Source organism: Phaseolus vulgaris, chromosome 2 (genome assembly GCF_051622355.1).
Source record: "Phaseolus vulgaris cultivar YP4 chromosome 2, ASM5162235v1, whole genome shotgun sequence".
NCBI classification, from domain to species: Eukaryota; Viridiplantae; Streptophyta; class Magnoliopsida; order Fabales; family Fabaceae; genus Phaseolus; species Phaseolus vulgaris.
This window is the reverse complement of record NC_143499.1, coordinates 35,278,544-35,303,870: the sequence shown is the minus strand read 5'-3', so window position 1 is coordinate 35,303,870 and position 25,327 is coordinate 35,278,544. Positions and strand designations below refer to the sequence as shown.

Sequence of the window (25,327 nt, the reverse complement as noted above, 5' to 3'; positions counted from 1 at the left end):
TCATCTCTTTTATCTCTTATATTTTGTTTGAAATCGTAATATTGAGTGGATAGGACTAGAAGAGAGTATTTGGTATAACTAATCTTGAAATGAAATTTAAAATTTGGGAATTTCACTGTTTATTTTTTATTTTTCTTCAATTAAATACATTTCATTTTTATTTTTACTTACTTTTCTCGGTTTTTTTTTTCATTTACCTTGTTTCTCCCCCCCTTTCTATTACAATACACTTACTTTTGAGAAAATAATTGAGAAAAATGGATAGCAATACGTAGAAAAATTTGTAGATCCTTAATACCAAACAGAGTGAAATAAGTATAGAGGAAAACGATTTAAGAAGCAATTTTGTGGGAGTATAAGCTAGGAAACAGAGAATTCACGTTAAATTAAAAACTGGTTCCATGAGCAGTAATACCAATAAAAATAGTTATTTGACTCAATAATAGACTACATAAAACTCACGACAAAATAAATAAATAACACCTTCTTTTAAGATCTGATTAATTATTTAGAATTTCAGTTAGCTTCACTACTTTAACAGCCCATTTATTTAAAATACACAGTAATTCCAGAAAAGTTCATTTATTTAGAATAGAATTAGAAAACCAAATTTTATTTTAGAAAAGTAATTCCAGAATTAAAAAAAATACATTATGGAAAAAAAACTCCAAAAAACAAAAAATTTAGAAATTCTGGAAAAAAGGATTCAGAATCCAAGTGTTATAAAAATTTAAATCTAGAAAACCAAATTCGAAATGTATTTTTATACGCACCTCCCTTTTATTTAAAAATTAAAAATTGCATTTTTGTCATTTGACACAAGATATCAGGTGCACAGGTTTAAAAAGATCGGAAGCAGGAAATAATTGTCAATTGTAATTAGAAACTTTTTAGACTCTAGATTTTGAGAGGCTTGTTGGATGGGTCTTAGTAGTATTTGGACTCATGAATACAAGATCTCTAGTAGATAAGTTTTTTTTGAACCCTAAACTCTTCTACTAAAAAGTTTTTAATTTTGAAATTTGAATAATTTTCTTAAATAATTCTCTCTATGTCCTTCATTAGAACTTTTGAACTTTATTTTTGAATTTTTCATTCACAATTGACAAACTTCCTCTACTCATCAATTTCTTTCAATTGTGACATCAATCGAGGTATATTGAAGTTTTTTTTATCTCTCATCCCTTCCATATTTTTCACGTTGTCAATCGATAAGTGGAAATTATCGGAAACGATCCTACACGAGTTTAGTTTTTCATCATATCATACATAACTATTTTCTACAATCTACTAAAAGAGTCCAGATATAAAATAAAAGTCTATTTATATGTGAAAAAATAGGAAAAACACAAGAATTGATGATTGAATTGTGTTTTAAATTAATTTTAGAATCTTTTCGTAAATACCGTCTAATAATGATATTGAAACGATAGTTTTGTTTGTCAATTGATCAGATAAAGACTTTTGAATATGTTAGAGTACAACAGACGCAACTTTACAGCTTAACTGGTTTTCTGGAGTAAAACATTTTGAACTTGTATTTTTCAAAAGGAGTTCTCCTTCCTCAATTAGTACAGATGATGATAACATGTAACAAAAAAAATGGAAGAAATAAAATACACTCAACAATTTATATTTGTTCCTTTGTTGCAATAGACTACATTTAGTTCTCAATCAATAAATTAAGTTCCACTAAGTAGACTAATGTTACGAAATGCATTTTGAGTATTATCTGAGCTTGTAGCCACTCCTGGATAACTCCTTGATTGTTATTTGAGCTCATTGTCACTCCTAATTAATCCCTTAAGTATTCTTTTCATAAGTCACTCCTAACACAATTATTATTCTTTCGGCTCCCAACCACTCTTCACTGACCCTATTGATTATTATTTCCAAGCAACTCATTAGCTTGATTGAGTATGCTTGCAACCAACGACTCTTGGCTAAGTTGTGAATTTTGCTTGAGGGTATGATCATCACATCACGAGTCTTGCTCTCTAGGGAGGGATTACATCTTTTGACAAATACAAGATGAAACACTCTATCCTAGTTAGCTACATGAACACTCATAGTATTCTCTCTAAAGCATTTTCAGATTCAAATATTTAGCAAAAGTTTTGCTCTATGCATAAGGATCTTTATCTTCTTCTTAAAAGTTTGTTTTATCTAGGCATTAAAGAATATGCCGTTTAGAGACAGTTTTGGTCGTTAAGAAACTTCAACTTATTTGAATGTCCTCTTTGTGTATGACAAACTTGAATATCGACATTGCATTAAATACACTCCATAAAATATTAATTACTTTTCTTTTGTACGTAACATTCTTAATCGTTGCTAGTATTCCTTTTTCTAGGTAAAATAACATTTTGCACCAACATATAGTAAAAATGCATATCATATAGTACAAATGAGTTAGCCATAGTTCAAATATTTTTTATGTCAAAAAGTTATTTAAGAAAGTAACTTTAACTCTTTATCCAAAAGATCATTTAAAGATCATTTGACTTATTTTTTTAATGAATCTCATTAATTAAACACAAACAATAAATAGTTTCTACAACCTACTCCAAGTAATCCTTGTTACAAATCTTTCTTTCCAAGTTAAATTAAGATGCAAATATCTAAATAATTTCTCTCAAAATATTAAATATTAATAAATTTTTATTATAATGGGTAAAATATGTTCTCATTTCTATAAAACTTTAAATATATTAAATACGTATTTAAAAATATATTTAAATATATTTCTTAGACTCTTGTTAGGAATATGAATAAACCGATACAATCAAAAAAATATTTTAGATAGATATATATAGTGAAAGTTATAAGATCTTATATCTACATAAGTTTCTAATACATAAGTTATTAATAAGAATATAAAAGGTCTAGTTAAAGACAAAAGTAATATAATTTTTTTTAAAAACATATTTGTTATTTTAAAATTTTACTGGAACCCAACATACTTATATCCTATTACAGTTTATACAAATTGAGAGTGAACTATCATACAAGTAATTAGAGAGTGATTACGATAAATGGGTCCCAAAAAATTTAAAAATATTTCTCATACCAGGAAAAAAATAGATTTTTTTTCTTTAATTTAAAATTATTTAAATTAAAAACAATGGAAAATTCCCAAAATAGTTAAACTATTTCATAAAATTATAAGACCTAGTTCAGTAAATCCTATTAACCAAGACGAACACAATGCTAAAATAGAAACCCAAATTAGTAGATATTACACTTTTCACTATTAATCTTAAAAATATTCAGATTTTTTTCCAATTTTTAGTTGTTCACTGGGTTTACATTTCCTTCATTTCTCATAACCCTATTCTGCTTTAAAAAAATATTTGAGTTATATATTTTTTTATGTGTTTAAAGTCTTGAATTAGTCAAAACTGGTTTAAATTTGAGAAATAAAAATTAAAAACATTGTTTTCAAATCAGCTCTAACTACCCACCCTTATATTTTTGCACACAAGAAAAGTTTATGCGAAACAAATGAAGAATTTACAAAACACAAAATTTATCCTCATTAAAACAAATGAATTATTATTATTACATCTTCTATTGGCACCATGATGACATAATAAAACAAAAGAATTAAATCACTTTTCATATAAGTTTCGTATGATATGATTAACTACCATAACCACAAGTACAATTAGTTAACATGAAATAATTAATGTAAAAGGGTTCTTAAGTTGTTAACCTGTCTTATTATGATTGTCTAATATACAAGTAAACTACAAGCTATTAATGGTCCATGCCTTCATTATGGAGTCTATCAAACTTAAATTTCTTAATATTAAACACTTGCACTTACTCTTCATACTCCTAACTCACAACTCAATTGAATATAATATTAAATGATAATTATTAACTCTGTACTTAAACTTATGGTTAATTTGGAACAGTTTTTCTATAAACACTTTTATGAGAAAAGAATTAAAGCAATAATTTATATAAGTTATTTAACAGTGTAATTAACTTCTCTGTGGTCTTATTTTTCAACTTATTTAATTTATAAAAAAAATCAAATTCATTATCTCCTAAAAAAATTCATTATGATTCATTATCAAGTGTAACACCTATTTAAAGATATTGTCAAATATTTCTAATTTGTAAAGATGAAATCTCAATTCACAATTTATAAATATTCAAATATTAACAATCATGTTGATATATACTAATCCAACACTAAATAGTTATTATTTAAATACTTCATTGGAAAAAATTAATATTTAAAAAATATGCACAAGTGCTTAATAGAAGTCAACTCTTACCATACTTTACATACAGACAAAACAGTTTATTTTAGGGCAATGAACAATTAACAAATTACAATTTTATCTTTATGGGCTAAAATAGTTAACTATATTTAGATAAGGGCTTCTTCTTGCTGCACGCCCAAGTTTTTCTTGCTGCACCCCCACAATTTTAAATATCCCAAAATTAATCTTAACCTACAATTTGAAAAGGGGCACCGTGTTGAACTTCCATTGTCACGGTTCATTTTCATCATTGAATATCAACTGTTGTGGAGAGTCTTTGTAATTATTCAGAGCAAGGTGGAGAACTACACAATGTTGCCGAAGTGTTGTTTGGGTTGTAGAGGTAAGAGTTAAGTTTTTTTTAGGAGCATGGTGGTTATGGATATTTCAGGGTTACCAGATATCAGGATCCGGTAATGTATTTTGGATTCATGAATCCAAACTTGATTAAATTGTGTTTTCCAGATGAGGGGGTGTTCTGGAAGTTAAAATTTCATAAATTGTTGTTTTCCAGATTGTTGAATCTGGAAGCCTAAATTGTATTACGGATTGGTGGATCCAGAATTGTTTTTTTGTGTTATGGATTCCTGAATCCGGAATGTGTAACTTGCATTATGGATTTCTGAATCCAAAATTGTTTTTTTTGTGTTATGGATTCCTGAATCCGGAATGGTCTTTTTGAATTATGAATTGTTGGATCTGGAATTATTTTTTTGACTTATGGATTCATGCATTCGGAATGCAATGATTTAGTTTCATTTTTTTTTATTTGTAGAAACATGGATAGTAGTGAAGAATTTGAAGAAGAATTATATGATGGGGTTTATGTGTGGGATGATGATGATATTGAGAAGTCATTATGTAAATCGAAGGGATATGAATGTACAGATGTATTTACTACAAATGAGGTAAAGTTAAGTTTATAAAGCATGTTTAAGCTGTTTGTTAATTAGTAAATGAAATAACTTGTTATGATAACTTTTGTAGGTACATAACAATCCTTTGTCTATTGTGTCATAGCTTGCCCCAACAAGTTCAACTAAACCTGTCAACTCCACTACAGGTAGTATCTGAGGATGAGGAGCACCCATCTTATTCATTTTTTGGCCATGAGACACCAATTTTAACTCTCCTTGATCCTAATTTAACCAACCAAAATCATATAAAATATACAATTTAATAAACGAAAATCATATCAAATTAACAGTGAACAAGTATCATATAACATATTTACTTACCACATCATTCCATAATTGCATGGCCACATGGTCTTCATAACCTGTTAACTGTGTCCCATCCTGTGGACCTCCAGGATAACCTTCACCTTCTACTTCAGGTGCGTCTTCATCCTCCACCTCCATTTGAGGTTCAACTTCTTCAGGTTCAACATGTTCTGCATCTTCATGTTCAAGATGTTCTTCATCTTCATTAACATGTCTTCTTCTTCTAACAGAGGTTGTGGGACATAGACAATCACCTTGTGAACCTCTTCCCCTAGTCTTCACCATTTTTCTTCAATTACACCATTCAAGTTAAACCAAATTACAAACTAATGAATAAGATGTTGAACCAATACAAACATGAAACAACAAATATAAAATTCTATTGAAACCAAAAGAGAGAAAAAAAAAAGCATTGTATCATTTCTACTAAGCAAATATAAATAAACTAAATAGACCAAAAATAAATATTAAAAGAAGAAAAAAAAAGAAGCTCATTACAAATCATATACAAAATCTAGAAGAATAAAAAAATATTTAAACCAAAATAAAATAACATTTTGAACAAACATTCAATTAAATATAATAATCTCTGAAGTAATAAAATTAGGATATAATTGAGTAATAGCGGTGAGGTGAGAGAGATTTAAATATTGTATCTAAGAATACATCATAGATTCAAATCTTCTTGTAAGAGCTTAACCAAAAATAGTAATGGTGTGGGACGTTGCATTTGATATGATCCAATTAAATAAAATGCATTTTGGAATAGATTGGATGTTCGAGTCGTATACATTCATATTATATTGTAACTTCCATCATATTTAAATTGTAACTTCCATCGTATTTATATCTCACTAGAACACTTACATTCAAAGATAGAAAAAATCTTAGGATGAAGTTATATATGTTGAAGAAAGGATGACCATAAAAACACAAATTCGGATTCACAAATCTGGAACCTTCCTGGATCCACAAATCTAGAATATTTTCGGAACTACAAATCCAAGATTTTACCAGAAGCATAAATCCAGGATTTTACCGTATTTTGTGATCCAAAATTCTATTGGATTCTATAATCTGGAATGTGAGAAAACACTTATGAAAACAAAATTCCATAAAAAAAATGGATGTGTAGATCCGAAAGAAAAGAAATTTACTTACCTTTGTCAAGAGCACTCTAAATCACCAACAAAAATGTGTGCGATTGAAAGAAGAATGATTTGAAGGTGCCACTGATAGAACATGAAAGACACGGCAGCGCAATCTGAGAGCATTCTTGCCTGAGCTCTCTAGGATTTTTTTAAGTTATGAATATTTCTGAAATTTTAAAAACTAATAAGGACGATTTAGTTTTTACACTCTTGGGTGCAGGAACAAACTGCCTTAGATAAGTTCTTTGCATCTTTCTGTACATGTTTTAAAGAATAGTTATACCTTTTACTAAAAATTTGTTGAAAAAAAACCTAGGTTTTCGGTGTTTTTGGGCCTTGGACTGGTCCATACATTGATTTTGTTCATTCTCTTGTTTATGTACATAATATAACGTGTAAAACAGATATTGAAAAATATATGCGGAATCATATATCTTTTCTTTTTGCTTGGTTTCCTTTTTGGTTTTTTCTTTCTACATCATCATATTTTCTCAATATGGCAAAAGAACGGTGCACATGCATTTTTTTGTATTATGTTTCTTCTTTCTTAATTTTTTTTTCTTCTCTTTTCTATCTTGATTGTCTTTTTTCTATCATCTTTGCATGAATCCTTTACAAAATCTCTTAAACCCCTACTCTCTATATCCAAATGAGAATCCAATAATAGTTATTGCAACTTCCTTTTTGGCGCAAGGGATGGGACATAGGTATGATATGTGCTTTACTGTCCAAGAAGAATGTAAAATGATAATGTGATATGTGTTAAATGATAATGTGATGTGTTAAATGATAATGTGTATGATATGTGTTAAATGATAAAATGATACGCAAGGGATGGGACATAGGTATGATATGTGTTAAAAAAGTTTTGAATTTTTTAAAATTAAAAAATTAAAACAAAAAAGTACATTTATTTATAGAATCTAAACGGTAGGATTAAATAGATGAAAATTATATGTTAAAATCTAAAGAAGGATTAAAATCTCAATTTAACCAGAATAATATGAGGCTAAAAACTTATAAATAAGAGTCAATAGATGAAAAAAAAAACAGTGTCATCATCTCTTCACTGCTACTGTTAGGGCAGTCTCTTCTCTCTGTCTCACGCAGCTACGTCTTCGCTTGTTCCCACAAAGGTTTTAACTTCGCTTCGCTAATTTTCACATACCAATTCAATTCAAAACTGATTCTTAGAAAAACCTTCTTTTTTTCATTTGGGTTTAGGGTTTAATACAAATTCGTAACTCTTCATTATTTAATTTTGTGTATCCTCCGCAGGTTTTGGGAAATTCGGCGTCAATTTTCCATGGCTAACAATCCGTCACAGCTTCTCCCATCAGGTTACTGATTTCATAATTATATTTGAAATTTTTGTTGCTAAAGGAGTAAATTCAATGTAGCATTGAAAGGTGTTTAAAAGTATATGATTTGTGGTGGAAAATTGCAGAGTTGATTGACCGGTGTATAGGTTCAAAAATTTGGGTGATAATGAAAGGTGACAAGGAGCTTGTTGGTACTCTTAGAGGCTTTGATGTTTATGTCAACATGGTACTTGAAGATGTTACTGAATAGTAAGTTATACCCTTTGCTGCATGTTTATACCCTAGGGCTACTCAGTTGTAAGAATTACAATCTGGTATTGACAGATTGTAACCTGACATACATGCGAATGCGTTGGGCATGTAATAAAACTGATTTGGTTTGTTGCTTTCATATTCATACAACAGCGAGATCACTTCTGAAGGGAGACGGATAACCAAGCTTGATCAGATTTTACTCAATGGAAACAACATTGCCATTGTAAGTTGATATTCAATTATTTTCCGTTTTGTTGAAATCTATGGAGTATTAATAAATCATTTGGTTTGACAACTTAGAAACTGTTACAATAATTCAAGGTTCAGTTGTTTCTAGCTGGTGTTATCCTCATACTAACAAACCATAATCTGGGTTTAATGCAGTTGGTCCCTGGTGGTTCACCTGAGTCTGAATGAAGATTTCTACTTATTACCAGACATTAACTCTGCAATGTTGCTCTAGGCACATAATTCATATATTTTAACGAGGATTCTGAGGCCACTAGGTTTTTACTTGCACAAGTTTGCTTTTATGATACATGGTTGTAGTGTTATGCCTATTAAACTTTCTATCGCCATGTTGAACTGTGGATTGTCTAGTGTAACATGTACTGAATATGACAATTAATTGTGCGCCTTTATATTCCTTTTCACTCTCTCTATGAACTGATGGAGTCAATTAGACTCCTTTTTATAATTTTCATGTCGTCCTGATGCAATTTAAGTTTCATCCAGAAAACGAAAACATATTGGCTATATAGAGCGTGCAACAATTAATAGTTTTGTTGTTGCATGTGTAAACCGAGAAGAAAGCTTTTCATGCACTTCTGCAAACTACAGGAAAATGCTACAGGCAATGAACATTTTTTTGTTTAATATTTTTATACATTTTCTTTTCTCAAGAACATAGTTGTCACGATTTACATGTATGGACCTCTGTATACATTTGAAATATTAAAAAAAAAGTAATAATAGAAAAAGAACTACACAATGTTGCAAGTCATAGTAAAGTTGAAATATCACCTAAAATTCGTCAAAGTATAGAGAAATATTGCTTCCATGTCATGGAACCAACAGCCTATTTTCAGCAACCATCTCGCATTCATTTTATTCATTCCCAATCTGAGACTTTTTTTTGCAAGTAATGTTCAGTTAATTTGAGCTTTAACTCTGAGCTCTCATCTCCAAGTAGAAAAAGTGACAAAATTGAACGATTGCAGAGGGGAAGCCTTCTGTTGTCAATTACGCACGTTTTGCTGCCCTCGCTCTTGCCACAGACATTGAGTAGAGCTTTTCATATTGTGCTGCTGATGTTCCCCAGCTGAAATCTATGTTCATATCCTTCTGAACAAGTTGTTTCCAACTCTCAGGATTGTTCTTATAGAGATTCAATGCTCGTACCAAAGCACCCTTCAATCCCTGTCAAAATTGCAAAAAATAATGTTTCTCTAGTCGTTAGAATGCTGAAAAGAGGGAAAGGTAGGTTTACACCTAAAAAAGGTGAAATGAATTTGTATAACCGACTCTATTCTAAATAAAATGACTGCATATGTGAAGATAATCTAACTATTTGTTACCTGCTCATCAGCATTCGCAAATGTAAATCCATTTTGAAACTGTGAAGGTATTGTATCGTCATCCACATCAAAAACACTACAAAATGAGACAGAATTTAGTTATTCTTTAGAAAACAAGAGTTATGATTTCTGTCATGCTGTATCTTGCATGCTATGTTGACCTGTCATTTAGGCCACCGGTTTTTCTGACAATAGGTATGGCACCATATCTCATTGATATCATCTGCAGGGAATATATTGGAAAACTTGGTAAAACAAAATGAATTGGAAAAAGAGAGATTAGTTCTAAATAGCAGTACATATAAAGTCATTCAGCATACACGTCATTCACGAGGACACTAAAGAGTATGTGTGCACATCTCAAGGTTTCAATTTACCACAAAGGACATTTGACATATTGACATAAATAGGAAACATGAGTGTCTGTTATTCTAATACTCTTGACACAGCATATTTTATCGGTGTTATTAGTGCCAGATAGCAGAATATAGTGGGAGGCCAAAAGGCCAGATAGCATATTAGATGCTGGAAACAAAAACACTTTTATCAACCATGCTATGGGTGCGTGTGTGACAGTTATGCCAAATTGTGCCATACCCGAATCCTAATGTTTTAGGGAAGATACATGTATTACGAAAAGAATCGAGCATATATTTATTTTAATGCCATAGTATTGTATGATGTCAATTTCTGCAGATTTCTTAATATTTGAAATTCAGGAACATAAATTTTGACCATTACCTGTGTTAGCCCGCAAGGTTCAAAGATTGATGGAATGATGAACATGTCAGATGCAGCATAAATTTCATGAGAGAGAGGTTCATCATACTTCAATATCAACCTTACGTGATCATGATTCTTAAACTTGTTGGCAATGCTCTCAAACTCTTTCTAGAAAAGAAAAAACTGGTAATCAGTTGACAAAAATAGCCTACATCTAACACTAAATTTCTAGAAGAAAGAACTCAACAATCTTCCTTTTCAAATAACTATCTGCTCTCACCCAGGTGAACCAACAATAGCAGCATATAAGTGTGTTATACACATGCATATATACTTAATTACAATGTTTATGATCTCAAAACATTCAAGCATAGGCTATATATGTTTATGATCTTCGAGGTATGCTACAACTTAGATTACAGTAGAGTTCATGCTCCAACTTCACGTTATTTTATCATATGGTCCCTTGAATTGATACTAGGTCAAGTTTCTAACTGTGGTAAACCAATATTAATTAATCAAGTAATAAAAAATAAATAATAGATAAATTAACATCAAAGAAACAGAATATTAATTTTCTAATCGGACCAGCTAGTCCTATCTTCAAAATACAGATTAATACAACTTAAATTGTTAAGTTCTTATATTTACTAGAGATATGATAACACTTTTCTCAGCAAATTTTGCTACTTGACTTTTCTCTTGTTTCCTAATAATGTGATTAGGATAAGTAGTGATTATTTTATTTCACCAAAACATGAATCCCACCTACAGTGCATTTTATTGACTATCTTCTTATTCTATACTGTTTCAACCACAAGGAAAGAAAACCTGAATAGATGGAACTGGACTTGAACCAAGTAGAACAAATTGTCCTCCTAACTCCAATGTTAGATATATTGCATGTCTAATAAGATGAACACCTTTTTGCGGAACCAATCTTGTTATACAACCAACCTATCAAAGAAGAGAATAGAAAATTTGAATTAATAAAGCATTTCAATTATAATAATAAGATATGAATTATTAATAACTTGAAATATCAAGAAAAAGAACATTGATTCTCCATATGCATGAAAGATGCCTATCAAGAGAGGATAAAGTGACATCATAAAGCAATGTCATAAGGGCATTATATTACAAGTCAACCACTTCCAAACGTTAATTGAATATGTTATAATTATGAGCAGTTCATGTATCACATGTTAAATGGGTCTATGTATCAGTGAGACAACAAGTTCTGAAGGGCGGTTATTTTTATATTAATTTCAGATTAGGCAATTATATATTACAGTGTGACAGTTATAGTGATATACAAGCATTCTGATGGATGAGTAGAAGACAATTAAGGTGTTGTGATTTGTGAAGAAGGAAAGGGGAAAACTCTGTGTTTATGATGTTTATTTCTGTAATTTATTCAAACTTGGGTCCTCCTAACATCTGTAATTGATTAGAGAGATAAGACCAAAGTAAAGTTTAGGTTATATAATTACCAATGGCCTCGTAACATCTGCAGATGAAAGACCTAGTCTCCTTCTCAAGGCTTGCTTATTCTCTACTTTCCCTTGCAGATCAGCTGCATTGTACTGAACTGGAAGAAATACATCACTGGCAGGATTCCATGCATCAGTATCAATACCATTAAGAATACCAATGAACTTTCTGAAGTGAGAAGAGAGTGTTGAATCGAGACCATGCCCTCCCTGCATTTTCATCGGAACAATTTACTTTTTTTAAGATTGAAAAGTGAGGAAGAGCACTAGTTTAAAGTTAAAGAACATTGAGAATAAATTATTTTAATTAAAGAGAAAACAGTGAGAGGATTATTGTTTGATTTGAAACATAGAAGTAGCAAAATCAAATTCTAAAGACTCAATATGTCAAGAACCAACTCCCTTGAAAAACATGCGTGGAGGCATCTAAATGGTTTCTCTATATCTAACAATCCTTTTTGCAAACGATCAGTTGTATGTAGAAAGGAGAATGAAATAGAAAGTTATAGGAGACGTTCTTACGTTTGTGCCAATATGAGTTATTGCCGTATTATTTATATTAATTAATTAGAGACAAGATTTTGATAGAACTAGAAAATAAATACTCTGCACAAGAACAAGAAATAAATCATACCTCTTTAGTTCTCACTTCTTGGGCATAAGTAGGTGAAACTGTTGTCACAATGTTTGAGAAAACAATCCCACCCTGATCATGAAAGGCAAAACTATTACTTATATTTACTGAAGATATATAATATAATTGGTAATAATTTTATTACCATACCTTGACTGAATTAACTTTATGAGGTGCTGAGTTGTCCTGCATCCTATCTGATCTGTTTAGACTTTTGCTAACAAGACCGCATGAGTCTAACTCTGAAGCTGCTGCAGTCCCCTGATACTCAAAGTTGTGGCATGTAAAGCATATCCTAGCTGAATTTAATCCTTTATTTACAAATATCTCCCAGTACAGAGGAGCCTAGCAAAGAAACAGAGATGCCACAATTAGTGACTAAAAGAGCAAAAATTTGCTAGAAAGAATTAGACAGCTCATACAATAAATGCTGTCTGCCAATCATGGCAATGAATGATGTCTGGCTTCTTGCCAGTTTGCAGAAGAAAATCAAGAGCAGCACGGCTAAAAAATGAAAATCGTTTGAAATCATCATGCTCGCCATAATATTCTCCTCTCCAAAAGAACTTATCAGGATGGAGGGGCTCAATGAAATAAACAGGAAGACCTGCACAGGCAAAGTGAAATTACTAAACCAGATAAAGACAATCAATAAAACAAAAATATCTAATAGAATACCTTCAACAGTGCCAACCCATATTTTATTTTTATATAATTGACCATCAAAGTGTGATTCAATGAGCACATCCAAAGCCTGAATGGATAATCAAATTATTAGATTAGTGCATCAACACGTTCAATTATTTTCTTAATGAAATAACATACCCTTAAGTTGCAGACACGATCATATTGCATACAATCATATTTGGGAAGCACAATTTCGACAAGGTGTCCTTTCTTTTGCAGTGCTTTACCTAGACCAGTGACAACATCCGCCAAACCACCAACCTGTCCATGAAATAACTCAATTTAAATATTACTGTAAAGTTAGACAGACCAACTGTATGCTTAATTCACCTGAACTTCCGCACAGAGAATGACATTATTTCTAGTTGATTTCATACTATAAGCTACAGAAGTATAGACTTGCAATGAGTAATATTCAGTTCAGTAGTGCAGCATCTATCATAAATACTGTAATGCTTTGTCAATAGTAAGATGCAGTATACTTTGCTCAGCTGTCAGCCAGTTAGCATGTACTTAGAAACTTAAGATTCTGTTAAAAATCTGATTGAGATATCAAACCTGTGAGAGGGTTATTCGGTCATCCAATTCCAACTTAAGAACCCAAAATTATATTTCCTCAATGACTACTCTTCTATTTTCTCTTAGATTGTCTTTTTAGCAGTGGTTCTTGATTTCTATCAGGACCAAATACAGTTCCATCTAATCAGGAAAAGAACTCAACAAGTTCAGAAACAATGGTACATGAAGACCATTGTCAAAGAGCTAGGATCTAGCAGTTGCAACAGCTTCCAATCCAAATAAGCGTGAAAAATGCAAGCTTACGGAAAATTCTTAACTAAATACTAATTAATTTGGAAAAAAAATTTCAACAAATGGCAAGAGAGGAAAAAAACAAAAGAGACTACATTTAAAGGAGGTCTGAGAATTTATTTCAATATAGAACTCAAAGCCAATACTTCCCTTCTTTAGGAAAATCAAGAAGCTTCTGCCATGCCTCTTTAGATTCCAGTAGGTGTTATAATTAAAATCTAGGGATAACATAAAATGAATTCACAAGAATAAAACATGAGTGCACCTTAGCCACTGGTGCCATCTCTGCTGTAATATGAATCACATGTAATCCTGGACTGTAGATAAAAAATAAGAGATGCATCAGACAGTGAAAGATATATCAAATTGTAATTTACAATTACAAGTGAATACCTTGTTGCAGATGATAAAAGACCAAGAAATGCAGAAACAGCCTCATGTTCACTCTCTTCTTCGTATGCCAGAAATGTTTCACAAATACGCCTTTCTCTTCTTCTCACCTTTTCTCTCAGAAGACTTGCATCATCCACTGATATTTTCTTTTCTAACGCCCAACCATCAATTAGAAGTAACAGTTTACTCCAAAATTCCCATGACATATCTTCCACTGGTTCTTCCGCTGTCCTTCCCTTGCTTTCTTCTTTCAGATTCAGAGTATCAAGTGTATCTTGAAATTCCTTTACTGAGTTTTGATATAGCTGAACATAAGAATTTAACTCTTGATCTGATTTTTGAAGACGGTCCTCCAATAGTTTTATCTTTTGTTTCATTAGTTCATTATAGTTTTGCAATTTCTCAGATGATAGCTTATAGATATTAGCTTCTTCAAGAGATGTTTCCAATTTATCAACCTTCCTCCGAAGATCCTGGTTTTGTTGCAGCACAATAAAAGCTTGATCAGCTTGTTTGGTTGCTTTATCTAGCAATGATTGCAAATTTTCAACCTTACCCCATAAATCCTTGCATTCAACTGTAAGTGTAGAAAGTTTTGATGCATCCTCTTGAGAACATAGTTTTGATTCCAAGTCTTTTAGGGCCGATTCCAAAGATGACCGTTCATTTTCCAATGCCACCAAACGTCCATCATTATTCTTGACAATACTAAACTGTGTTTTAAATGATTCTATGGCATTCTTCAAAGATGCATTTTCTGTCCTTAATGAATTAAATTCCTTACTAAGGGCATGAGAAATACCCTTATTACTGAGAGGGTGTGCATCCCTCAAATCTCCATTTTGAAGGTCACGCGATTCTTCATATACTGCTTCAGTACTTCCCTTTTCGACCAACTCATTACGAAGTTTTTCTAACTGCTGCTCCAATAGTTCCACGTGTACTTTTTCCTCGGTGGCAAGTTTAATTTGTGCATCAGTCTCAGCCAATCTAATCTCTAAGACATTGATCTCTCCTCGCAATGCATCCTTTTCAACAAGAATCTTTTCAAGATCTTTAAGTGCACGAACTCTAGCCTGATTTAAAAGAAGAATGTCTGCATGAAGAATATAAAATTCTTAATGATAATATAATAGGAAAACAAGATATTGAACAAACAGTAAGGATATGAGAAAAAAAAAATCCATAATTATTCCAGAAAGATATCTTACTTTTCTCTGCTTTTCTTATCATGCCCAGAAAATCCTCAAGTTGCTCACTAGACAACTGTTCAGCCTGCTCTGCTCCATTTATGTTTATGGCCTATTTCATAATAGAATAATTAGTTGTTACTTGTATAAAAACTTTCCATTTCCTTTGCTAAGTATATCCATGTACAAAATGACTGGTCTATCGCCTTATGATAAGACAATGCAACAAAATTTGCACCGAGTAATGTGGGTGGGTAAAGGACTCACGTATATATTTTGTACTTCGTATTGTAATATTATGATAGAAAAGCAATGCATTGATTCAGGTCTAACTAGGGAAAAAATGCCTGAGATTCATGTATGGGTACCGTAATGTAATTATTTATGTGCAAGAGAACATTCATATCCCCTATCACTGTAGTATAGTGCAAGTTCGTTTAACATTGAAGAGTATTGCAAAGTGAATAATTAATTTATCAACACATATATAAATACAAAGAAAACCAAACAAGTACAAAATTGCTTTAGTAACAAAATTTCAATTAAATCTCTATAGATGATGAAAGAAATTAAGTCAGAGAGTAGGGACAAATTGTAGGATCAGCTACACTAAAAGCTAAAGAATGTTGGTCTTTCTCTTGATTGATATCCAAATACATCTTGTTCTTTAGTCATAGGTCATTCCCACTAAAGGCAACCCTAACAACTGTCACATTAAGAAATTTAAATAAATAAATAGACATTAATGGCTACAAAACTGATAGAGAAACTATTGAACAACGATCTGAACTGTTCTTATCAATTCTATATTATCTTTCCCAGTCATTCAAGTAGAAAATTTGGAGTTTGTATTTTTCTAGCAAGTTCTTTCTTCCAGTTTCAAACGCCATACCCCAATCATCAATGTTCCCTTCTTAACAGACCTATTGAGGCAAAAACTTCCTCCAATCAAACTTCAATTCTTTCGTTTGGACAACAAGTTCAAGCAGTTTCTTAGGCATCATTCTACTCTCTTATCCAACATTTATGCTCTATGCATGCATTGCAAATTTAGCTACTAATTTTCCTTTGGAAATTGGAACGATCCACTTAAAGAAGCTCTAAGCAAACATTCAAGGAAGCTAAATTTCTGTACCACTGTTCATAACTTTCGAACATTCGATTAGAGAGAAATTCTATCATATCATCCATTAAGGTTTCAAACGAATTATGTTCACAGCACATCTGATTCTCCTTCCTAATATATTTCTTTTTTCTTTATTCTTTTTCTTGTTTAGTCTTTACCAACGGCACCATTCATGCAAAGAAAATAAAGAAAAGAAGATACCGAAGGCGCCGTCGTTTCTTTTGTCTTGTCCACAGAATCATCGTTGTTGAATGAAACCACTGAATCTTCTTCCTCGACTTGATTTTGACGGAGACCTACCTCAGTGGAAGGCTTGATCTGTTGCCTCTTATTCTGCAAACTGCTTAAGCATACAATACAACTACGCATTGAATTTCAAAGCGTGAAGAATCTGAATAAGGCATAGAGCAAGATTAAGAGACAACGATTGATACCTGAAAGTGGAGCGGTTTCGCATTTTGCAAGAAGCTGGAAACGAAACTCGAACTATCCTACCATTGCCGTTAGAGCGGTTCACGCAGTTGAAACCACTCAGGTTCCAGCACACGAAAGACGTACTCAGCTTCGACGCCATTTCTCCTTCAATCTCTCTCTCTCTCTCCTTTACTTGCTATCACAACAAGAACTCGTGAATGAAAGAGGGGGGAGAAACGGTTTTCTTTTTATAAGAAGTTCAGTTGCTTTGGTTGGGCCTTAGCGCAAATAGAAGAAAGAAAATGCCTGATGAGACCTGGATTCTCTGCTTTTCTGAAACTTCACCAACTCACCCAGTCAGCAAATCAAAATCATTGAATATAATCAGACGGTTCAGAAGCATAAATCATTTACCGCCATTTACCATTCTGATTTGCTCACTGGATGAACACCTGAAACCTGTGAACTTAGACGATTAACATTTGCCACACATGCCACATTTTTTTTTTTCTAGCTTAGGAAAAGGAATCTTATTTATGTGAAGGGAAAAGCGCTAGTAGTTTAGGGTAATAGTACTTTGCCACGTCATTTGAGTAAACCAGTTTTTCTTTATCAACCACCAGGTTAAGACTAAAAAATTGAAGCAACTCAGACCTTAATTAATCACTTAATTAATTATTATTCTCAAAATTAGTTAATTAGTTATTTGTTTTGTTTATCAATGCTTCCCGCTCCCGTCTCCTCTACCTTTCGTAAAGATCCATCTGTCAGCTATTTATTCCATTAATTAAATAAAAGTATATAAGATTTATTCCGAGTTTCCCTGTAAAATCTTTTTAAAATATGTAAAAATTAATAAAAAAATTACACTTTTATAAATTAAATTATACTAAATTAATTTTAATTTATCTTGAAGTTATTTAATTTTTATAAAAAAATGATATGTTTTGCAAAGTTTTAGATCTTATTCTTAACATGGCATGGCTCATTATTTTAAACAGTAGAGGTCAAATGAATCACTAATTGTACTCTACTTTCAAAGTTTGTCATCATCACAAGGATTAACAAGAAGTTAGTTTCTCTAGCATGAAACTAATATTTCATTTTATTATGTCATGTAACTCATATTTTAATTAAAGAAGATTAATTTTTCAAAAGACTATTATATAGAATCGAATAGAGAGAGAGAATATTACAATGTTTTTTTTTCTTTTGTTTAAATCATAAATAGTTGTACATATTGGTTTGACACTAATTTGGCTAGTTAGAGATAAGTAAAAATATAAACAAAAACTAATTTAAAGTATTTAAATGTTAATATTATATTATTTAAATTATACAAATATAGCATCCACGTACTTTGCATTCAATATATTTATGCAGTTTCTAAGATGCAACTAGATGGGTTTAACAAATTTAACTCCCTATGTGCGTGCTATCACAATTTGTTTCTTTTATATTGAGGCGTAGTGATAATAATGTACATTTTTTTATGTAATTGGTTATGGAACTTGTGAGTGAGACATTGATTATGAAGACATTTATATTGTATGGTGGAGCTTGTAAGATATTAATGGTGAGATATTAATTTGTTCAATTAAAAATATATATGGTGCGTTTCTGCGTGGTTACTACAATCATTCTTGATTCGGTTCTTGAAATCTCGAAACTGTCACTGCTCAATGCCTTTCACTTCTGTCTCGTAGTTCTGAGTTGCCATTTCTGTGATCTGCTTGCGTGTTGTGTTGTTTGCAATTTGCATGACTCATCATCTTGTTCTCTCATATGCATAAGAAATGGAGATTTAAATTAAAGTGCTCCTGTTTCGCGGCTTCTGCTGAGAACTTTGTTCCGGTGTGGCGCGGCGCAGCTCCACCCGTGCACAGTCACCATGTCCACTTCAATCCTCTCAGGTCTCAAACCCATTTCTGTTAACACCCTCAACCAAGGAATCCTCAAACCCGCTTTTGAATCCTTAACCCTCCTTTCTTCTCACCCACTCACGTCCCCCTCGCGTCTCGAACACGCGCATTCTCTCCTCCTTGACTTCTGCACCACTGAGAAAGCCCTTCCACAAGGCCAACAGTTGCATGCCCGTTTGCTAAAATCTCACGTTTCGGGGTTTCTAGCCACCAAGCTCGTCCATATGTACGGAAAATGTGGCTCTTTGCTCGATGCACTCAAAGTGTTCGATGAGATAACTGAGAGAACTATTTTTACCTGGAATGCCATGATGGGTGCGTTTGTGTCAAGTGGGAAATACCTCGCAGCAATTGAGTTGTACAGAGAGATGAGAGCCCTTGGAGTGGCGCTAGATGCTTGTACCTTTCCCTCTGTGCTTAAAGCGTGTGGTGCTCTTGGTGAAACCCGCTTGGGGGCTGAAATCCATGGTGTGGCGGTTAAGTGTGGATATGGTGAAGTTGTGTTTGTGTGTAATGCGCTTATAAGTATGTATGCCAAGTGTGGTGATCTTGATGGGGCTAGGGTGCTGTTCGATGGGATTATGATGGAGAAAGAGGACACTGTTTCTTGGAATTCTATTATTTCGGCACATGTAGCAGAAGGGAAATGTTTGGAGGCATTGTCGCTTTTTAGAAGAATGCAGGAGGTTGGTGTCGAGAGTAATACATATACTTTTGTTTCAGCTCTTCAAGGTTGTGAGGATCCCTCGTTTGTTAAACTGGGTATGGAAATTCATGGTTTTGTGTTGAAATCTAACCATTTTGTTGATGTTTATGTTGCCAATGCTTTGATTGCCATGTATGCAAAGTGTGGTCGAATGGAGGATTCTGTAAGAGGTTTTGATAGTATGCTTTGCAGGGATTGTGTATCTTGGAATACGTTGCTCTCCGGTTTGGTTCAAAATGAGCTCTATAGTGATGCTCTAAATTATTTCCGGGATATGCAGGGTTCTGGCTCTAAGTTTGATCAGGTGTCAGTGTTAAGCTTGATTGCCGCATCTGGGCGATTAGGAAATTTATTGAAAGGGAAGGAAGTTCATGCCTATGTAATAAGAAATGGAATGGATTCTAATATGCAGATTGGGAACACCATGATAGATATGTATGCTAAATGTTTCTGTCTGAAATATATGGGTCGTGCTTTTGAATGTATGCCTAAAAAGGATCTGATTTCTTGGACAACTGTTATTACTGGTTATGCACAGAATGAATGCCATCTGGAAGCAATGAACTTGTTTCGGATGGTTCAGGTGGATGGGATGGCTGTTGACCCCATGATGATTGGAAGTGTTTTGCAGGCTTGTAGCAAGTTGAAATCTAAAAACTTTGTCAGAGAGATTCATGGTTATGTTTTGAAGAGAGGTTTAGCTGATACAGTGCTGCAAAATGCCATTGTCAATGTATACGGAGAGGTTGGGCATATAGATTATGCAAGACGTGTATTTGAATCAATTAAATCCAAAGATATTGTGTCTTGGACAAGTATGATTACCTGCTGTGTTCATAATGGACTTCCAGTTGAAGCTCTTGAACTTTTCTACACACTAAACCAATTTAAAATTCATCCTGATTCTGTAGCTGTCATTAGTGCACTCTCTGCCACTGTTAGTTTATCTTCATTGAAGAAAGGGAAGGAGATTCACGGGTTTCTGATCAGGAAAGGTTTCTTCTTGGAGGGACCAATTGCTAGCTCCCTAGTGGATACGTATGCTCATTGTGGAAGTGTGGAGAACTCAAGAAAGATATTTAATTCTGTAAAACAGAGAGATCTAGTTTTATGGACTTCCATGATTAATGCAAATGGAATGCATGGATGTGGAAGTAAGGCCATTGCTTTATTCAAGAAAATGACAGATGAAAATGTTATTCCTGACCATATAACCTTTTTAGCTTTATTAAATGCATGCAGCCATTCAGGGTTGATGGATGAAGGTAAGAGGATTTTCAATATTATGAAATATGAATATAAATTGGAACCATGGCCAGAGCATTATGCCTGTATGGTTGATCTCCTCAGCCGTTCCAATTCCCTTGAAGAGGCTCATCAGTTTGTGCGAAACATGCCTATCAAACCTACTTCTGAAGTCTGGTGTTCTCTTCTCAGCGCTTCCCGCATTCATTCTAATAAAGAATTAGGAGAGCTTGCAGCAAAGAAGCTCCTACAATCGGATACAGAGAATTCAGGAAAATATGCGTTGATATCAAACATCTTCGCAGCAGATGGAAGATGGAATGATGTTGAAGAAGTGAGGTTGAGAATGAAGGGAAACGGCACGAAGAAGACACCAGGATGCAGTTGGATTGAGGTTGAGAATAAGATTCACACCTTCATGGCAAGGGACAAGTCTCATCCAAAGTCTGATGATATTTGTCTAAAACTAGCTCAGTTTACAAAACTTCTGGAAAAAGGAGGGTATAGGGCTCAAACAAAGTTTGTGTTCCATAATGTTAGTGAAGAAGAGAAAATACAAATGTTATATAGACATAGTGAAAGGTTGGCACTTGGTTATGGTCTGCTTGTTACACCAAAAGGTACTTCAATTCGAATCACAAAAAACCTTCGAATTTGTGATGATTGTCATGCATTCTTTAAGATAGCATCAAAAGTCTCCCAAAGGACCCTTGTTGTAAGGGATGCCAATAGGTTCCATCATTTTGAAAGAGGAATTTGTTCATGTGGAGATTTCTGGTGAATACATTGATAATATGAAAATAGATGTGGACTAAGGGTGACAATAGTTAAGGCAACTTTCCCGCTCTTACCAATGAAGCAGTATCTGAATATTGATGAGAATCATAAGACGAAGTAGACCATTTTATTAGATTCATTGTATTTGATATATTTAACTCCTTTCGTCACAATCTATCGGCATAGCAGTCTTCCTGTAAGATCTTAATTCTTTAGCCAAATTCCATTTCGCACATCTTGAAACAAAACTAATTGCATTACATTCTGAGATTGAAATTTAATGCAACAAACAGAGAGTTCTGTGAGTGAACACTTAAAAAAGTGAGCTTCCAGCAAAGAAGAACATTTTCTCTCGTCACAAAATGCACATCCTAGCTACTATTTGCCTTGAATATTTTTTCTTTGTGTAGTCAAGAAGTTTTATAAAAGATAAGAACCTGCAATGCCCTAAGAATTTTCTTATGGAATTCAGAACTGCTAGCATTGAGACTCTAGAATTATTATACATGAAAATTGAAGTAGCTTATTTTATTTCCAGCCCTAGGCATCAGGTAAGTGCTATGGGAAACAACAATAAAATGTAGAAAAGGGAAAATAAGCTACTTATTCTAACTTCTCTTTCGTTAACCATATTACACATATTTTTGAAAAAAAAATGTTTTTTCCCATTTAGCCAGTTAAAAAATTACGAACTCAGTTTGCATGACTAGGAATAGGAATTGGTTGATTCTCCGTGCACCATATCAATTTAGATTTGCACCTAACACACTGACGTAAAATGTTTGTTTTGTCTTTAATAAATTAAAAATTTTGTCCTCCGGATATTCATATCCATAAGTTAAATCACAAAGTTCTTGATATATAAATCCGGAACTAATATATAACTTTTGTATTTTACCATCCGGAAGCTTATTTGGATAACATTTTTTTTTTATCAGCAAAGAATAAATAAAATAAAAAGAGACACTTCAGGGGTGTCCCAACCCTTATACAAAACCTCAAATACAAGTATTCTAGTACCCTACCAACTAAGGATCCAACAATACACAATTCCTGTACAAAATATAAGAACCCAACAAACACAGTTACATCAATCCACAAAAAAGGTCACACCCTCAAACAAAGATATACAAGAGGTTTTTGCCATCAGGCTGAATTACCATAACCAAATGTCAAACTCGATAATAAAAGACACGTCACCCAACAACTAAGCCAAATCTTTGTAACAGGAAAACTGTACCAAAAATCCAAAAACTAACATCAACAAACCGATCCTTCGAGGATAGTACATAGACCAGATATTGCCTGCAAGAAAAACGTAACAGCTTCCAATCGCAGTTCTGAGCAAAGAACTCAGTCCGGCCCTGCCAAACAAAATGTCCAAGACAACCGCAATACAGAGCAGAATCATCAGTCTGACCCTGCCAAATAGAAAATACCAAAACAACCTGCACAACCACTTAAAGCTTTCCAAGCCTCAGTCTAGCCATTCATATAGGAGTTACCGAAGGAACCTGCGCAAACCACACCACAACTACCAAAACTAGGAAAGAACGTTAGTTAATAACACAAAAAATCAGACTTTCAAATACCTCATACAACAAATAGGATCCAAACACCAGTCTGAGTAAGAGAACACAGCCGATTTTTCTTTTACTGTGACCCAAGACCAAGTCTTCCTTTGTGCCACGGTAAAAATCTCCACTAGATCCACCCGCCCATTCTCAAACACAACCTTATTCCTGTGAATCCAAATTTCACTCACAAAACCTACCCAAATACCCCCCCAACACTTGGTACCTGCGTGGTTCAGACCAAGAGGTTTGAACATCCTAAAGTGCATTTGTGCATCACAATGTAGCATCAACGGGAAACCCAACCACGTGAGACACATACCCCAAATTCTCCAAGAAATCTTACAGTCAAAAAATAAATGTCTTACCGACTCTTCTTCCACACCACACAGAGGGCACCGATCGCACATCAAAGGTATACCGCGTCTCGAAAGATTGTCCTTAGTAGGAATAGCATTACGTAACACCCTCCAAGCCAAAAAATGTGTCGAAGGTAAGGTCTTTAAAGTCCAGAAATTCATGAACAGATCCTCCCCCACTACAGACTCCTCCCCCATGAGGAATTTATATGCTACCTTCACAGAGAAATCCGTATGATCCACATCCCTCCATAGCCATTTATCAGGTTTAACTTCACCTTCTCTTGTTAACCTTTTGGTATCCAACTTCCGCATTAGAAGATCAAGTAGACTGGATTCCCACACAAAAAGATTTCTTCTCCACCTCAGTTTCCAGGACCAACCATTATTACTCCAACTCCCAACTTGTGACAGATTACAACCAGTATCCAAGGAGATTAAATATAATCTAGGGAATTTATGCATTAGAGGGATGTTTTCCAACCACTTATCCTCCCATAATCTGGTTTCTTTCCCATCTCCTACTTCCCACCGACCTCTATCTTCAAAATCACATCCCCACCCCTCTAAGTGCCAAACTTTCCTGAGGTCCCTCCACCACATCGACTCCTTACAAGACTGATCTTGAGATCTTAAACCCCTCCACCCACCATACTTAGACTCTATAGTATCCTTCCAAAACCCACTCTCTTCAGACTTAAGTCTCCATATCAATTTCCCTAGAAGAGCCAAGTTAAACTTTTCTATGTCAATGACCCCTAATCCGCCATTATCTTTCGATTGACAAATCTTATCCCACGCCACCCAAGCAATTTTTCGATTCTCTGACCCCCATTCCCACAAAAAGTTTTTTTGTAACCTTTTCACTTCCCTCATCACAGTTACCGGCATATAAAAAATGGAGACATAGAAAAGCGGTAGGGACGTAAGCACTGATTTGATAAGACATACTCTGCCTGCCAAAGAGAGGGTTTTCCCTTTCCATGCACTCAGCCTATTCCGTAACTTAGTGATCACACCTTCCCAAAAGACACACCTCTTATGATTCCCACCTACCAACACCCCCAAGTAATTGAAAGGTGCCTTCATAATGTCACAGTTAAGAATTGAGGCGAAAGTCATCGTCTGATTTATATTCACACCCACTCCCCCAACCTTACTCTTGGAGTAGTTAACCTTAAGACCAGAAGCAAGTTCAAAGCATTTCAGAATAGCCTTTAGTGTCAGAACATTTTGGATTGAGGCTTTACAGAAGAAAAGAGTGTCGTCTGCATATTGCAACATGCACACTTTTACTCGTTTTTCCCCGACTTCAATACCTTCTACTAGCTTCTTTTCTTCCGCCTGCCTAACTACCCCTGCAAGACCTTCAGCCGCAATTAGAAAAAGGAACGGTGTTAAAGGATTCCCTTGTCTTAGGCCCTTCAAAGGTTTAAACTCAGTTGTAGGGCTTCCATTTACTAACACAG

At 33.7% G+C, this 25,327-nt stretch overlaps 3 protein-coding genes across 8 annotated transcripts; 2 read left to right on the top strand and 1 right to left on the bottom strand.

Annotated features, from left to right (window-relative positions):
* The first annotated feature begins 7,653 nt into the window (after nt 1-7,653).
* Nucleotides 7,654-8,881, top strand: LOC137809569 (sm-like protein LSM5). The gene is made up of 5 exons (XM_068610678.2): nt 7,654-7,787; nt 7,930-7,991; nt 8,099-8,222; nt 8,379-8,451; nt 8,613-8,881. The coding sequence occupies exons 2-5, from the start codon at nt 7,958-7,960 to the stop codon at nt 8,643-8,645; spliced, it is 264 nt and encodes an 87-aa protein (XP_068466779.1). The 5' UTR covers nt 7,654-7,787; nt 7,930-7,957; the 3' UTR covers nt 8,646-8,881.
* Nucleotides 8,882-9,076: 195 nt separating this feature from the next.
* On the bottom strand, nt 9,077-17,815 carry SS4 (starch synthase 4). Of its 6 annotated transcripts, none has more exons than XM_068610675.2 (17): nt 17,700-17,815; nt 17,296-17,614; nt 17,063-17,201; nt 15,757-15,820; nt 14,546-15,641; nt 14,418-14,469; nt 13,481-13,603; nt 13,334-13,409; nt 13,078-13,262; nt 12,806-13,000; nt 12,656-12,727; nt 12,022-12,231; nt 11,360-11,485; nt 10,547-10,696; nt 9,967-10,028; nt 9,806-9,881; nt 9,077-9,647 (listed from the first exon to the last, which is right to left on the bottom strand). In XM_068610675.2, the coding sequence occupies exons 2-17, from the start codon at nt 17,433-17,435 to the stop codon at nt 9,471-9,473; spliced, it is 2,943 nt and encodes a 980-aa protein (XP_068466776.1). In that variant the 5' UTR covers nt 17,436-17,614; nt 17,700-17,815; the 3' UTR covers nt 9,077-9,470. The 6 variants fall into 6 exon arrangements, with proteins under 6 accessions (XP_068466776.1, XP_068466778.1, XP_068466772.1 ...); XM_068610677.2 differs by having other exon boundaries at nt 17,296-17,608; XM_068610671.2 differs by having other exon boundaries at nt 15,757-15,847; nt 17,296-17,608; nt 17,700-17,773.
* A 766-nt stretch (nt 17,816-18,581) lies between these two features.
* Nucleotides 18,582-22,125, top strand: LOC137809570 (pentatricopeptide repeat-containing protein At3g63370, chloroplastic). Its single transcript, XM_068610679.2, has one exon. The coding sequence runs from the start codon at nt 19,167-19,169 to the stop codon at nt 21,927-21,929; it is 2,763 nt and encodes a 920-aa protein (XP_068466780.1). The 5' UTR covers nt 18,582-19,166; the 3' UTR covers nt 21,930-22,125.
* The last annotated feature ends 3,202 nt before the right edge of the window (nt 22,126-25,327 follow it).